Genomic DNA, 17,181 nt, shown 5'->3' on the forward strand with positions numbered 1-17,181 from the left:
CATCTGACGGGTGAGAACCTGAAGGTGGGCGAGGTGAAGTGATGGTGCTGAAGGTAAACAACAGAACTGGGATGAAAACCTGGGCCCTCCAGACCTCATGTCTAAGACCCCAATACACCTGAGCCCAGTGGCTTTTCCTAGATTGGGAGAAGATAAGTCTCAGAAAATGTGCTGATATCCTGTGTGCCCGCAGACCCCCTCTCCACTTCATCTGGCTCTCTAATCCAGGAGGCTGATTGCTATGGCCAAGATTGGACATTCTCAAAGTTGCACATGCATCACCATCACCTAGAGGGCTTTTAGAAATACAGATTGCTAGACTCTGTCCTCAGAATTTCTGATTCAGTAAGTCTGGGGTGGAGCCCAAGAATTAGCACCTCTAATGAGTTCCCAGGTAACGCTAATCATGCCACTGCTGTAGACATTATACTTTGAGAACCGCTGGATTAGGTCAACAGATCCCCTGTTCTCTGGATTCTGGTTGGGCTCAGCCAATGGAAAGCACAGGCAGAAGATTGAGTGGAGGGAGGAGAGTGTGATGGAGGTACTTACTCCTCCAGCACCCCTTGGTGGGGTCACCACGGGTGGCTGCCTTGCCACCAAAGGTCGCACCCACCTCTGGTCAGGTCATCTCTCTTTGGGTCCTGGTAACCCCTCCCTACCGAATCCTTCGTGGTCTGAGGATGGAATTTAGGTACTGCACTATCCCTTGTCGTCTTTTTACATCTAGATTACACCTTTATAAAGAACTGATCCCAGAAGGGGGCCTCATTTTGTGACATTTGCAACCCCTGTGATCACTTCAGCTTCTCAGTGTCAGCACCTTCCTGCCAGTCTAGGAAGCACCTCTAAAACTTTACATGGAGAATGCTTTGGGATTCTTGAATTTCCCCTTGCCAACAGTCTCTGCCCTAGAGTTACTTGGAAGCAAAGGTCTCTTTGTTCTTATTTTACCCATTCATTTCCTTCCCTTTCACTTCCTTTCCATTTACACTCCCTAGAAACCCCACTGTCTCTATTACTAAATTCTAAATAGAATCACTTGGAAGAAAGAGGATATTTTGCCAAGGTCTCTCGTTGTTTCATTTGTAGGCAGTGCCCTCCCTCCTACTTGTCCCCTTTAATCTTTTCTGTTCTCCCTGGCCTGGGCCTTTGTCCTCCACTCCAGCCTCACAGTGCTCTGGGTTCCTTAAGATGCTAATCACAGCCAGTTTTCTTCTTGGGCCAAGAATATTTCTATTTATCAAGCCGCGGCAGGCTTTGCCTTTGGGAGGGACGCATACAAGGGCAGGAACACTTTCCATTCCTTGGGGCTGTTTCTTTTTTACATATCCCATTTCAATTCCAGGTTGTTTTTTTTCCATTTCCCTTTTTTTCTTGATTCTCCTTTATGTCTTGCGCTGCTTTCTGAATTCACTGGTTACCTCAGCACTGTCTTCTTTCAGCACTGAATGCAGATCTGCTCTTGCCCTGATCTCTTGCAGAATGATTGACTCTTAAATTAGAAAGGAGATTCTGGTTTATTTAAACCCATCAAGGTGGTATCGTCAAGGTGCTTCAGTTCTCTCTGTCTCCATTTGGGTTCCTCAGAAGTAGATCTAAGACAGAGATTTTAGTCCAAGCAGTTTATGTAGGAGGAGACAGGAATACCAGTAGGAAAGAAGGGATGTACGACAGGGAAGAGAAGGCAGCTTATTAAGGGTGAGTTTTCAAGCCCATTAGGACTGCAGGTAGCTGCATCCTCATCCCTGTGGGAACTCCGGAAGGAACTTCAGGGGAACGGTGAAGAAGTTGGAGTATTTCGTGGTGGAGGGCTTCTCCTGGGGGTATTAACCCTTCAGGATTGGCAGGCTGCCTGTGCCTGGGCAGGGGATCCTTTCCCAGCTTTGGAGAAAGTCCTCAGTTTAAGAGATGCAGGCAGGGCAGGGCTAGGGTGAAACAAGCTCAGAGCCTCAGGCATAGGCTTTATCAGATAACTGACTGTATATTTTAGGGTACAGTATCCACAGTGCAAGAGCAGAGAATGCTGGGGACCAGACACGGCAAGCAGCTCCCTGCGGCGGAGTGGGGGCTCCCCAGGAGGAGGAGCTCCACCTCCCAGTGCCCATCACAGGGCCTGCTTAGAGAAGGCCCACATGTCATAAGTCTTAATACATGTTTGCTGACTGTTTGAATATCACTTCTCAACATTCACTTGCAAGAAATCTTGCTGTCTGAATTACCATCTTCCAAGAGAGAAATTATAAATGTTTTCTGATTAGTTGTACCATTCATAGCCCATTCCTAAATCAGCACAGGAAACAGCTAAGCTAAAACTTCTGCCTTTTTCTTCCTTTACAATCTGCCTGTATCTTACTCTTTCTTCCTCCAAGTTTTTTCTTAGGCAATGTCTAGACAGTTAAAACAAAACAAAACAAAACAAAACTCCGAATTGTGCTAGAAATAATTTGTCATTCAGGATCCTTTTTTTTTTTTCTTTTGGATGAACTGGGTTACTCTGTGAGCTGAGACCAAGGGATGTTCCCCACACCACTGGTGAGATGTCAAAAGGTCCAGGTTGGTTACACTGAGTCAAAGGCTGTTGTAGACTCCGGTTCTAATTAGAATACATGCTTAGCATTTTGTACGCGATAACTTTGTCTTCTCTGTATTTATTTTACTTTGAAGGCTGTACCTACCAATATTTGGCAGTGACAATACTTGTGCGTTACCTATGCATGACATTCAGTTCTGTGGCAGTCTCTCTCTTCCTCATCCCCCAGAACTGAATACCATGCACCTGTCACACACAAGTTATTGTCACTGTTTGTTCAGGCCCCATCATCCTTTGGTGAGACTATTGCAGTAGTCTGCTGACTGATCCCTCTGCTACCAGCCCTTCCCAATCAAGTATACCTTCCATATCTGCTGCCCTAGTGATCCTTCCAAAATAGACATCTGATCATGCCCACCTCTCCCCAACCAACCTGCCTTATTCTGTGTCCCCACAGGACATGTCCTGAGTACCCAGTGAATCCTGGTTAATAAAATAAGGTGGAATGATAGATCCATGCTGCTCATCAGTGACCTCAAGCAAGTACCCCTGTGGCTAAGAGTAATGGTGCCAGGCACTGTAGCAAGAGTTTTATGTACCTTTAAATGCTCCTCCTATTATCTTCATCATCGTAAAGGGGAGGAATCAAAAGTTTACAGAGGTCAAGTAACTTTCCCAGGGCCTTACAGTTGGGATAGAAACCTGGGCAGTTTGACTCCCGAGGGCGCTAACTACTCTGCACCCCTGACTTCATCAATGAGTCACTCACTGGGGGTGCCTACAGGAAAGGTAAAGCTCATTGTTGAGCAAAGGCAATGTCCTTCCTTAGCTCTGCATAACATGCCTTCTCCTGCAGGCTCACTACCTCCCGAGGTGCACTGATGCAGACCTGAGGGCAGCCCCTCACCTCAGAGCCCCTGCCCTACTATAGTGGGGACAGGTAGAATCTGTGTTGCCCTAAGCTCTGTCTCTCATACTATAGGAGTAGCCCCGGGCTCCTGTGGGGCCTGAGCTGGGCATACCCCAAGCCCCAGGTGTATGCCAGAGTTACTGGCTTCTTCTGAGCATCAGCCTTTACTTCCGAGCATCAGCCAGTGTGACTCCACCTTCTTGGAGGAGCATCATTCTCTTGCCCGGGTGCTCCTAGCCCCTCCCTCACAGGCTGGGGCCCATGCTCCTCACCCCAGGTTGCTGCCAAAGTCCTCCTTTGAATTAGAGGAGCTTCTGGGAACACAGAGCTCATCTCTTTGTCCAGCTGTGGGGTCTTCTGTATGTCAGCCCTTTTGGCTGGGCTTCCTCCCCGACCTGAGGAATTGAGCAGGCAATGCTCGGTGAGACCCAGCCTTCAGAGGTTCTTCCCCAAGAGGCTTCATGGTTCTGCTCTGCCCTGACCCAGCTCCCTGCCTGCTCCCTCTAGCTGAGATCAGCCATGCTCTGTCATCCAGTCTAGGGATGACAATAAGGCCTAAATAAAGCTTCCATCTTGGCATGTAGATACAAAGCTAGAGACATCAAAGATTATTTGATAACAAATTCCAGGTAAATAATAGTAATAGCCTCTTTTCCCCTGCATCCTCAACACCTGAAACTTAGGAGCTCCCAGAAGGGCACCTACAGGATATGATGTTCCCATATCGATTCTTATTGCGGTTTTCATCCTCCTTGGCTGTGTCCCACGAAGCTGTCTGCCCCTCTGGTAAGGCCTAAAAAGCAAGGACAGAGTGGTTAGAGTGGCCTGAGATAGGAGCTCTATGGAAGTGGAGATGAACCAATAGGGGGAAGTAAGACCCACTGCGATGGGACTCCTAGTGGAAAGGGATAGATGTCCTTGGATGGGGCCTGGGGAGCGGATTTTGGTCTGTCCATGGACCTATTCTCTTGTTCATTGTTTCCAATGTTATTGATGTCTTCTGTGTCATGAGTTCACAATCTAGCCCAGTAGGGGAATCGCTTGTCCATTCATTGAATTATTCATTCATACACTCAACAGATACTTATTGAGCCCCTAACATGGGCTGGGCACTGTTTTAGGTACTAGGGATACAGAGAAACAGACAAGTTCCCCTTGAGCTTCCAGTCAACTAGGAAATGTAGCAAATAAAAAAGTACATGTGTAATTTTAGATATGAAAAATGCTATGATGAAAATAAAGCAGGATAAAGGGACAGTGATGAGGAATGAGAATTATTTCAGATTATACACTCTGGGAGGGCTTCTCCAAGAAGGTAACATTTAAGTTAAAGTAGTCCTCCCTTATCCTTGGAGGATTTATTCGAAGACCCCCCAGTGGGGACTCCTGAAACCATGGATATTACCGAACCCTATACATACTATGTTTTTTCTTATACGTACATACCTATGATAAAGTTCAATTTATAAATTAGGCATAGCAAGAGATTAAGAACAATAATAAAATAGAATGACAACAATATACTACAAGTTATATAAATGCAGTCTTTCTCTCTCTCTCTAAATATCTTAATATTTTTTGACTGCGATTGACCTTGGGTAGCTGAAACCATGAAAAGCAAAACTGCAGATAAGGGGTCTTCATTAATGATAGATACTGTAATTCCTTCATGATACTGTAATTCCTTAATATGAAAGAGCCAGTCACACCAAGAAAAGTAGAAAGTGCTTTTCAGGCAGAGGGAACAGCAGGTGCAACGATGGTCAGGCAGCAACCAAATGATCATATTCAAGGACTGGAGTGATGTGAAGAGGGAAGTAGTGATGGAAGCATCTAGAGTGGATGGGGAAGTCCAGATTATATAAGACATTGCTATTACTGGTTAATGAACTGGGCATTATTCTAAGTGTGATGAAAAACCATCAGAGGGTTTTGGGCAGGGGAATCATCTGATTCATGTATTACAAAGTACCATCTGGCTCATGTATGGAACACAGGCTCTGGGAGGGCCTTGGAGGAAGCAGGGAGATCTGCTAGAAAGTTGTGGCAGTGGCCGGGCGCGGTGGCTCAAGCCTGTAATCCCAGCACTTTGGGAGGCCGAGGCGAGTGGATCATGAGGTCAGGAGATCAAGACCATCCTGGCTTAACACGGTGAAAACCCGTCTCTACTAAAAGTACAAAAAAATTAGCTGGGCATGGTGGCAGGTGCCTGTAGTCCTAGGTACTTGGGAGGCTAAGGCAGGAGAATGGCGTGAACCCGGGAAGCAGAGCTGGCAGTGAGCCGAGAGCACGCTACTGCACTCCAGCCTGGGCGACAGAGCGAGACTCCGTTTCAAAAAAAAGGAAGTTGTGGCAGTACTCCAGGCAACACATGATGGTACCTTGGACTCTTAGACCGTGGTGGTGGTGGTGGACATATGAGAAGTGATTATTTGCAGGATGTTCAGTTGAATGTTGTTGACTTGGGTTGCCTCGGAAGCAGACTCAGAGATAACAAGTCAGGCACAAGTAGTTTGTTTGGGAGGCAATCCCAGGGAGTTTGGGTGGGAGAATGTGGAAGTGGCACAATCAAGGGAATGAAGTCAATATAAGGCACATCAATGAGCAGGTTACCACTGTGGGCAACTGGGGCTTAATCCAATGGGCACATCTCAAGCCTTAGAGTTATCCCACCACGGGGTTGGCGCAAAGTTGGGGTAGTCATTGATCAATTCGCATCCAGTATTGGTTGAGGACAACTCTTGGAAACTCCCCAGCATTTCTTCCATGCTCTGTGGGCAGAGTGTGCATATTCTTCTGTCTTGAAGAAGCCCTCAGGCAAAAAGTCATAGGTGCTTACAGGAGGAAGCCATCAGGTGGGCATGCATGGGAACAGTGAGTGTAGAGTGGATGTGTGCAGGGCACCATCTGCCATAGATGCTGACTGTGAAGGAAGGAGAGGAATGAAGGCTGACCCTTAGATCATTAGTTTGAAGAACTGAGGGGTGAGAGATGTTATTTATTGAGATGGAGAAGCCTGGGTTAGAAACAGGATTGGGGAGGTAAGAATTAAGTGTTGTGTTTTGGGTACATAAAGTGCTTAGCAGAGTGCCTAGCATTGAATACTGCGCACTTTTTAAAAAACATGTTCAAAATGACAAAAATGGCAGCCACGTTTGAGATGTCCATTAGACATCCAAGCTGATGTTGAATAGGAAGTTGGACATGGACACCCAGAGCTTAGGGACAGGGAGGAGATAGAGGTCATCAATCAGTTTAAGAGGATGGCAACCACCGATAAGACAGACAAGTCAACAAACATGTGAGACAATTTACAAGAGTTATGAGTCAAGTGGTATGGAAATACAGGGAAGGGTGCAGTCAGTTATTTCATAGACAGGGAGGACGGGCAGTTAAGGGAGTGGGAACAGCTATAGAAAAGCTGCAGAAGCATGATTATCAGACCATGTTTTGATTACTCTGTCTACCCTAAATTTAGTAGAATAGGCTGAACATCCTGCTCATGCCCTTTCATTGCTTCTGAGACTGAATTTGTAACACCTTCAGTCTACACAGCTCTCTGTCAGCAGTGCAGGAGGAGAACCCACCATTCATTTTAATACACCAGCCTTGCCTTTGCCCATCCTTACTTTGCCTTACTTTGCCTATTCCTTACTAGGTCCATCCTAAGCAAGGAGGAACCTGAACCAGGTTGATCAGAAATTCAGCCCCTCAATAAGCCCTGTTTTATTGGCAGGTTCTTAACAGGCCAGTGCTCATGCACGGTTCCACCTTTCTTGCATCTGGTCTCTCAAGTGTTAAGTCAACCTGGGTCTTTTCCTAGAGTTGGAGTTGGAATGCTTTTTCTGTAATGGGCAAACTAGAAAGAAGTTTGGGCTTTGTTAGTTGTGTAGTCTCTGTTGCAACAACTCATACTCAACTCTACTGTTGTAGAGTGAAAACAGTCACAGATAAAAAGCAAACAAATGGTCATGGCTATGTTCCAATACATCTTTATTTACAAAAATAGGTGTTGCGGCCGGACGCAGTGGCTCACGCCTGTAATCCCAGCACTTTGGGATGCCGAGGTGGGTGGATCAAGAGGTCAGGAGTTCAAGACCAGCCTGGCCAACATGGTGAAACCCCATCTGTACTAAAAATACAAAAATTAGCTGGGCATGGTGACACAGGCCTGTACTCTCAGCTACTCAGGAAGCTGAGGCAGAAGAATCGCTTGAACCCAGGAGGTGGAGGTTGCAGTGAGCCGAGATCACGCCACTGCACTCCAGCCTCGGTGACAGTGAGACTTTGTCTCATAGATAGATAGATAGATAGATAGATAGATAGATAGATAGATACATAGATACATAGATAGATAGATGGATGTTGGGCTGGATTTAGCCTATGGCTATAGCTTGCTGACCTTTATTCTAGAAGCATGACTATGATCCTCATCTATGCAGTGGCTGAGTGGGTGGAATTAGTGCTCATTCTGCTACCTAGCAACTTCAGATTCATTAGAGGGCACAGGAAGGAGTTCCTTGCCTGGGCTTCTCAGGCTGAGCCATGTTCAACAACTTAGCCTTTCTTAGGTTTTAGATTGGGGTAATAAAGTGCCTTCCTAGCTATTAATGGGTCATAATTTTGTTCTTTCTGTGTCCAACGCCCTTAGGCAAACATCCTGGAAGAGAAGCAAAACAGGTGCTAGGTTTTGGGCACCAATCTCTGACCTAAATCTGGCTATGGCAAAAATGTTATAAGGATAGGTAAGTGCTCATTTTACAAATGTGGGGCTCATCTCTCACTTTTCTCCTCTTGTTCTTTCTCCTTCTTCTCCTTCTCCTATTTCTCTTCTTGCTCCTCATTCTACCAAACCTTGCATCCATCTTGCCACCAGTTTAGGCCATCTCTAGGTGGAAGATGCTTCTAGCTACTGCAGGTAACTCTTAGAACTCAGATTCCAGCCCTAGCCTCCTCCTCTATCCCAGCCAGGTAACTCCACCTCCTCCAGGTAACTTGCCAGGTCTGTTCTCTGTATGTGAAGGGAGGTTGCTGCTCTCAGTGGTAGCACTGGATTTCTGGATGTCGAAGCTGATCTATTGAGGGTGGATTTTGTACCTGAAACCCTCTGCGATAAAAGCCAATTGTTCAACCAAACATGTCCCCCTGAAAGTGGGGTGAAGCCAAAAGCAGGATCGCATGACTGTTTTCATACTAATTTTTTGAAAAAATAATTGTGTTGAGTACTTGCCATGTGCCAGGGTTTGGGCTACCATTAGCTTAAGTTCTCTTTATGACTGCACATTAGAATCACCTGGGCAGGCTTTACAAGTCCCAAAGCCAAGGTCCTTCTCAAGACCAGTGAAGTCAGACTCTCTGGGGTGGGACATAGGCGTTGGTAGTGTTTAAAACTCCCCAGCTGATGCTACTATGCAGCCATAATTTTTGCAAATAGTGACTTTAAAATATTTTCCCATGAGTCTCCTCATTGGTTTCTTTTGTTTTGGGTTTGTCCCCTCCAATCCATTCTCCACTGTAATCAGAAAGATCTTTCTAAAATGTGAATAGGACCCAGTGATTCCTCTTGCCATTGCCTTCGGGATAAATTTCAAACTCTTTAGTGCTACATCCTTAATGACTTCACCCCAAATGCCCCTGCAGCATCACTTCTTGCTCTTATATCTATATTACCAGTTATAAGGTGTTTAGAATTTATAAGACTTTTCACATGCTGTTCCCTTTGCCTGAAATTCCCTTCCACCTGAGTCCGTCTGACAAACTCCTACATATCCTTCAAAACCCGGCGTAAGTATCTTCTTTGTGGAATCTTCTCTGTTCACTCTCCCTCACCCCACTGCATCCCCAGGTAAAGCCAGTTACTTCTATTATTAGATGGACTTCTTTGCATCTAATAATTTAACTCTGTTTCTCAACTTGGCCATAGGCTTCTTCAAGGAAAGGGTAGCATCTTTGTCACGACTGTATCTCCAGAACCCGATGCTGGCTCTATACTTCAGATGTGCTTGAAAGACCTATTTAGGATGAATGAATGAGTGAAATAATTAGTGAATGAGGTGCCTTCTGTGCTTTCAGAGGGCAAATATCCTGGGATCTTAGAGGTGTCAGTGACCTTGAAAATTGCCTAGTGGTATTCCCATCCACAATGGCCTTCCAAGCAGCTGATAAGCAGATCCATAGCATCTATCACTTGGATACCCTCCATGACAGATAGCTCATCACTTCTCCAACTTTTGGCCTCACTTTTGGACAGACTCACCAGAGTTTTTTCTTTACTCAACCTCACTGTACTTTGCCCATGCCATCTCATGGGGCCCCACAGAATAAATGTGTGCCCTTTCTCTGTCCTGTGACATCCTGCAGAGATTTCATGAAAGTCTCTTCCGTTCACTCCCAGAATCCTTGAATGGCAGTTTGGGGTCCTCTCACCATCAACAAACACCATGCCTTCCAGGAGACACCCCAGCATGCACCTATCCCTCGACAATTCTAAACCGAACGAAACCGTTTTGATAAGTAAGTGGCACTTCGTAGGAAACCACGCAGGCCCTGTCATGGTCCTGGGAGCCTCTGTCTCCCTTAGTGGTGGCTGAAGGGGACCGAGTGGGCCTGGGGGCTGTGACGATGTTGATAAAAGCAGACGAGGGATGCCTAATAGAGCCTCTGGGAGGGAGTGGTAATGACCCCGTAATTGGCAGACTTTGATCACACATCCATTTCCCTTTTTAGGGAGCTACAATCTAATAAGGGATAATCTCTTGAAGGAAAAAAAAAATATGAGGGGGGAAAGTATGAAAGAGAGACTCATTTCCATCTTCAAAGTGAGCAAGCCGAGGGCATTATTTTTCCATTAGTGGCTAGTTACAGTAGATTGACCAGGGAATGGTGGCAGTCATTAGGTGCTAATCACATTCTTTTGAAACCAAAATTGCCATCTCATTATATTCATCCATTATCAATCTCCGCTTTCCTTTTCTCATTCTCTTCTCCTGAGAGTGCTGGGCCCTATTTTTACATTCCTCTCTGAGCGTGGAAATGTTTCCTACTCTTCAACAGTGTTGCTTTTCCAAGGCAGTCTTTTTTTTTTTTTTTTTTTTAGTTCAAAAGATGTATTTGGGGATGTCCTTATCCCTGGAGAGCTGCGCCGTGGTATTTATAGAATCCTCAAAAGTCAGATTTGGAAGGATCTTTTGAGAAAATTATTGACTCATTTTATAGATCAGCAAAGTGAGGTCCCGAGACAGACAGGAAATGACTTGCCCAAGAATATACATTGAGTCTGTCCCCACTCCCTCCCTCGCTCACTTCCTTCCTTCCCCAGCGACCATCTGGATGCCAGGTGCTGGGATAGACAGGGACCTGGGCAAGGGACTAGATAGGCTGGTGTGGACAGAACTCTGAAAAGGGGAGATCTGAGAGGGAGAAAAGCAGCCCCTGAATTCTGGGAGCTGACCCGGCACTCACAGGTGGGCCTTGGTGCTCTCCTGCTGAACATGGACAATTGCATGGAAGACCAACCACAGGCAAGGCCGCTCTGAGGCCACGATGGAACAAGACAAAAGCAAGTTGTATCTGGATGCAGACAAAGATATGAACATTGTCCAAGCCAAAAAAATGACCAAACACCCCCCATTCTGGTTAATATGAGCGACCTGATTCTTTGCCAATTACAGCTCTAGCCTCTATCTGATCTTCCCTTCTTATAGGTAAGATGTATTAAGATATCCAATCATACCACTTCCCAGTGTATCCAACCTAAAACAAAGCCTCACTTCCTTAGGGCCTCTTTCAAATCAGCAAACACAGCCACATTCTGAGTCCTTCCTAACATCCTCTTCCTGAAATGTTCCACAGGAATGCACACTTCCAGGTATGCATTCACTTCATTGCAGCAAGTGATAAACCCAACTTGTTCACCTCCAGGAGGTGTGTCCCTGCTGATCTCTGGCCAATACATTTCAGCTAAAAACTAAATGATAAGCAGATGCCAGCTTTGGCAAGAGCTGGGGAAAAGAATGTTCGATTCAGAGGGAACAGCAAGTGCGGAGGCCCTGGGATGGAATGAGCTTTTTGTGTTCTAGAGCCTCTAGAAAGGGAGGCTCTCCAGAGCAGAGAGAGTAAGAGGAGGATGACAGATAATGTGGATTTGGCTTGGGGTTGGGGCAGGGTGTTCAATCAAGGTCTTGTGGACCAAGGGCAAGAACGTGAGTTTTATTATAATTCAATGGGAATGTCTTGGATTTTTTTTTTTTTTTTTTTGAGATGATGGAATTTCCCTCTTGTTGCCCAGGCTGGAGTGCAATGGCATGATCTCGGCTCGCCGCAACCTCTGCCTCCTGGGTTCAAGTGATTCTCCTGCCTCAGCCTCCTGAGTAGCTGGGATTACGGTCCTGTGCCACCACACCCGGCTAATTTTTGTATTTTTAATAGAGACGGGGTTTCTCCATGTTGGTCAAGCTGGTCTCGAACTCCTGACCTCAGGTAATCCACCCGCCTCAGCCTCCCAAAGTGTTGGGATTACAGGCGTGAGCCACCGCGCCTGACCCAGAAACTTTTTGAGAGGGGGAGGCTGAGCCAGTGCCAGCATCATGATAAATGGCAGACAGTGCTTGTCAGTGGAACCTTCTTTATCCTTGATGATCGGCTTTATAGATTTTAGAATAAAATTATCATCTGGTACCTGCCCCAGACTAACTCTCCCTGTGAGTGCAACCCACCCTCCTATCCACAGAGCTGAGCCCGTGGGAGGCTCAGACCACATGACCACAAGTCACAGACTTCTTGTGTTCCGCTGTGCTGACTCAGTCCATAGGACTATGAAACCTACCTCAATGTCCCACTTAGTACGTTAATTTTCTGCTAGAACTGAGAATGATCCCTGATGCCTGTGTGGCTGATTTTTTCTTCTACCTGGCTCTACTGAGCCAAACCAACAGAAGCTTGCCATCCTTCTTTAGACACTCTTCTTTGCACCTAAGCCTTTCTGAGTTATGCCTAAAACAGTAAGATGTCAAAACACAAAGCTTCCTAGAGCAGCTCACTCCCAACTCAAGGCTAAGGGCATGCCAGCCCATTTCATTTACCCATTTACCTCCTTATCCTCAGCAGATTCTGTCATTTGCAATGCCCCCCTTCACTCTCCTTTGCTTGACTGTATCCCTGGAGATAATTGGATATGTTATGCCCTAGGGTGCAGCAAAACCAGGCCCAGGGATCGCTGATGAGGCAGTTCCTGGCCAATGCTCCAGGGCACAGCTGAGGGCTTGCCGCCTCCATGTTCAGTCCAGCCTGCCAGGATTTCCCCACACCCCTGCCCAGCACTGTACTCTCCTGGTGCAGGGAAGACTCTGGAGAGTCTTCAGCAAGGAGGCACCATTTTACCTGGGTCTTTCCTTCATTCGTCTTGTCAAGAAATACACTTGCACATTAACTGTGTATACGAGTCAGGGAAAAGGCAGAGCTTTGCCAAAGGCAGACAGACTAAAATGTTTGAATATTTTTACTGCAAATAAGTTCACCACTTCGAGTGTCAATAAACGTTTCTGAAAAGAGTCAATAATACATCCTGAAGGTTATGGGTGGGGAAGGATTTAACTATACAGAAGTAACACAAGGTAACTTTTTGGTTGATGAAATTCTCATGTGTCCTGATTGTGTTGGTGTTTATACGACTCTATTTATTAAAACTCATAAAACTGTACACTCTCCCAAAACTAATTTTATAGTATGTAAATTTTAAAAAATGGAAAATAACACACCCCACGGAATTTTGTGATGATTAGTGACTACCTGAGACAATACCCATAGCACCTGACACAATGTCTGGTACACAGTAGGTGCCCAGAATCTTCCATCTTCCATATCCTCTTTCCCAGGGATATAATATTGAGCCTTTTTGGTCCACTTGTAGAAATCATTCTCTTGCCATCTTCAGTCAAAAACATCAAGGATTTTTTTTTTTTTAATTTTACTTTAAGTAAGTTCTGGGATACATGTGCAGAATGTGCAGGTTTGTTACATAGGTATACATGTGCCATGGTGGTTTGCTACACCTATCAATCAACCTATCATCTAGGTTTTAAGCCCCGCATACATTAGGTATTTGCCCTAATGCTCTCCCTTCCTTTGTCCCCACCCCCACCCCCCGACAGGCCCCGGGTGTCATATTCCCATGTCCATGTGTTCTCATTGTTCAGCTCCCACTTATGAGAACATGTGGTGTTCGGTTTTCTGTTCTTGTGTTAGTTTGCTGAGAATGATGGTTTCCAGCTTCATCCATGTCCCTGCAAAGGACATGAACTCATTCTTTTCTACGGCTGCATAGTATTCCATGGTATATATGTGCCACATTTCCTTTATCCAGTCTATCATTGATGGGCATTTGGGTTGGTTCCAAGTCTTTGCTATTGTAAATAGTGCTGCAGTAAACATATGTGTGTATATGTCTTTATAGTAGAATTATTTATAATGCTTTGGGTATATACCCAGTAATGGGATTGCTGGGTCAAATGGTATTTCTCGTTCTAGATCCTTCAGGAATCGCCACACTGTCTTTCACAATGGTAGAAACATCCAGTTTCTTTTTTCTTACAAGGGCAAAGATGGGAACTCTCTGAAACATCTATTCTGGTTTGTCTCAGACCAAAGGGATTCCCAGGATGTAGGACTTTCAGTTTTAAAACTGGGACTGTTTTGGGAAAATTGGGATAAGCTGGTCCCTCTAGGTATAGGTAAAATAGCATTTAGGGAATGGGAACGTTTCATAATCTGTTGGGAGCCTAAGGTCTGGTCTCTATTGCGGTCCACGGGTTCAGTTAACACATTTACTGATGTCGATGGTCAGCTTGTGGGTGACAAGGGAATCACAGCTCTGCAGGTTGTGCACAATCCAAGAGCATTGCATTTATGGAAGCACGATGCATACGGCAGAAATTTTAGGGTTTCCATATTTATTATGAACATTTTCTGGAAGGTGACAGTCAAATATCTTGAGACAGGTGCACCTTTTGCTATTTCACTCTAAGGTGCTGTAGGAGTTAGTGGTGGCCTTGGCAGAGGCCAAGCTTTCAACAAATTCCATCTTCTGTGCTGAAAAGCATAAGACTTAGGGATTATAAATGTGGACAGAGAAGGCAGGAGAGGATGACTAATGATGTCTACTCAGAGTGGCATCAGGAGAGCAAATATTATTGCATACCATGTCACTAAATAGACAGTAATTTATGAGTTCTGCTGGTGAAGCTAAGTAGAAAATCAGATTGCAGCAAGATGGGAGTATTTGTCTGTGACAGGAGCTTTGATCAAGGCAGAGAAGTTGAGTGCATGTCTGCATGTAGACTCACAAAACACTCTTTAAAAGGCCCAATTAAAGCTACGAGTTCTCCTTTAGATGACAAATTCCCTGCCTTCAAGAAGTCTATAGCTTAATGGGAAATCTCACGTGAGGGTACCTCTATTCCTCCCAGCTGTGAGTCTACAATCTTGGGGATCCCCATAACTCACTTCAGGCTACAGACTTCCAGCTGTCTACACGCGTCTCCATGGTCATGCATGAGCTTCCGGGTGGCTGACTCCAGACCAGCAACTCTCCTCTAAACTTGCAGCCAGCTATGGTGAAGAGGCAGACTGCCAGGGGCCATGATCATAACCTTAGTAACTCTTTTCAAGAAAACTGTGCAACGGGTGTAAGATTCCTATTAAATCTCCCCAACTAGTTTCATTTCTCCTTTTATAGGCAGGCATCTTTGTTTCTCCTAAAAAAATTGGCTACAGCATTTTAATCGTTTCGTTTTTTGCTTCCAAGCTTTGCACATGTAGTTCCCTCTTGTACACAACCTTCTCCTCTACCCATCTTCTTCTACTTTTCTCTAACTCAGAGTCTTATCTTTTCTGAAACTTCTGATAGCTTTTGGCAACAAGAAGTGACAAAAAACAAGTGTGTCTCCAAAGCATTTGAATTAAAGTTCTGTTACATCATTACATGGTGTGGCAAGACCATGAGCTTTCTTTAAAGTAGCATCTTTATTTTCTTTATTTAGCTTTCTACCTCCAGTGCCCAGTGTTAGGTGCACAATACTCAATCAGTGTTTCTGGCCAGATTAGTGTTCATAAAATAGAAGCATATACTATCAGCCTTTAGAATTTCATGCTAAGCCTGTAGTCAAACATTTCACAGATGAAAATGAGACCCAGAGAGGGAAGAGTCTTGCCCAAGACCACCCAGAGTCTCAGGAGCAGATTGAGAACCAGGTTTTGACTCTTGGTCAAAGGATTTTTCTATAGTACCACCTGAAAATTGCTCACTTGGTTGGGGGAGATCCTGTATTAAATACACAAAAAACCCACCATGTGCTCTGTTAGAAACAATATTGTAAGTAGAACAATAAAAATAGGCTAAAAGGGAAAGACTGAGTCTCTTCCCTTTTCCCTTAATGGGGAATCTCACACGAGGGTACCTCTATTCCTCCCAGCTGTAAGCCTACAATCTTGGGGATCCCCATAACTCACTTCAGGCTACAGACTTCCAGCTGCCTACACGTGTCTCCATGGTCATGCATGAGCTTCTGGGTGGCTGACTCTAGGCCAGCAACTCTTCTGTACACTTGCAGCCAGCTACAGTGAAGAGGCAGACTGCCAGGGGCCATGATCATAACCTTGGTAACTCTTCCAAGATCCTAGATCCCTCCAAGATCCTTGGTAACTCTTCCATGATCATAACCTTGGTAACAGTCTCTTCCATGTGAGCTCTTTCCTGCTGGAAAACTCCCAAGTTTGAAACCACATGGGTCACTGATGGCTTTTGGCCACTCCCTGTAATGGCCTATTGTCTTTTTTCAATTTGGAGGTGGGGTGGAGTGGAGTGAAACAAGCAGGTGGAGCCCAGGTATTCCTGTTTTGGTCATTATGAGTTCCCAGAGTTGAAGAACCCCATGGATTTCCCATTCATGATTTGGGCATGGGCCAGTAATTCCTCATGCCCCTCCCTAGAACCATGCTCATCTGCAAACTGAGGAGCTGAACCAGAACCTTTCTGGAGTTGCCTGTGGTGGGATATTCTGTCACTCTGTTACCAACTGAGGAGAGCAAACCTTGTGGGAGAAGCAGAGGTGTCCTTGGACACTGCTCAGGGGGCTCTGAGCGGAGAAGGGAGCACCTGGGGTGACTTGAAATTTCCATCTCTATAGTTATACCCCATTCAAAAGCTGCCTGCCTGCCATCACCCCATCACCCACAGATAACTAAGAACAAGATGGCAACACAGGCCTTCCCCACAAAAGCCATACATATGGCGTGTCCGTCCTGAGCTGGAAAATGAACAAATGTTTGCTCTTCATTAGGCTGCATCATATTCCTCACAGCTGTTCCTTGTTGCTTTAAATAGTCTTAATGGAGCTGTAATAACCAGTACCTTCTGGTTGCCCTACTGGGCTGGTTCCATTCATTATGACGACAGTCTGTCTGGACTGAACTGGGATGAACGTGCTTCTTCCTTCTCTCCATCAAAAAGTCACCTCTTCCGATTCTCCCTTATCTTCCCTAAACCTGCTGCTCTTCTGACTACCATGGCAGGGGTTACATGGGACACAGACAACTCAGCTCTCCAGCCCACATCTCTTATATTTTGCTGTGATGCTTAGGGTTTTGCTGTGTAACAGGGGAAGGTGGGAGAACTGGAGCTGGGGGGAAGCAGGCTGGGGAGGAGGCAGGATGCTGTGGTTCAGAATCACATGCTCTTGACTTT

The 17,181-nt window shown here is 45.5% G+C and overlaps 1 protein-coding gene across 6 annotated transcripts in view; it reads right to left on the bottom strand.

The window, feature by feature from the left end:
- PTPRT (protein tyrosine phosphatase receptor type T) overlaps window positions 1-17,181 on the bottom strand; it is a 1,130,568-nt gene that overhangs the window by 65,235 nt on the left and 1,048,152 nt on the right. For all 6 annotated transcript variants that reach the window (XM_024238852.2, XM_063720525.1, XM_054542313.1 and 3 more), the window contains one exon: window positions 4,149-4,236. In XM_024238852.2, coding sequence (XP_024094620.2) covers window positions 4,149-4,236 — 88 coding nt within the window. The remainder of the gene's footprint in view (window positions 1-4,148; window positions 4,237-17,181) is intronic.

The sequence above is a fragment of the Pongo abelii genome, chromosome 21 (assembly GCF_028885655.2).
Source record: "Pongo abelii isolate AG06213 chromosome 21, NHGRI_mPonAbe1-v2.0_pri, whole genome shotgun sequence".
Classification (NCBI taxonomy): Eukaryota; Metazoa; Chordata; class Mammalia; order Primates; family Hominidae; genus Pongo; species Pongo abelii.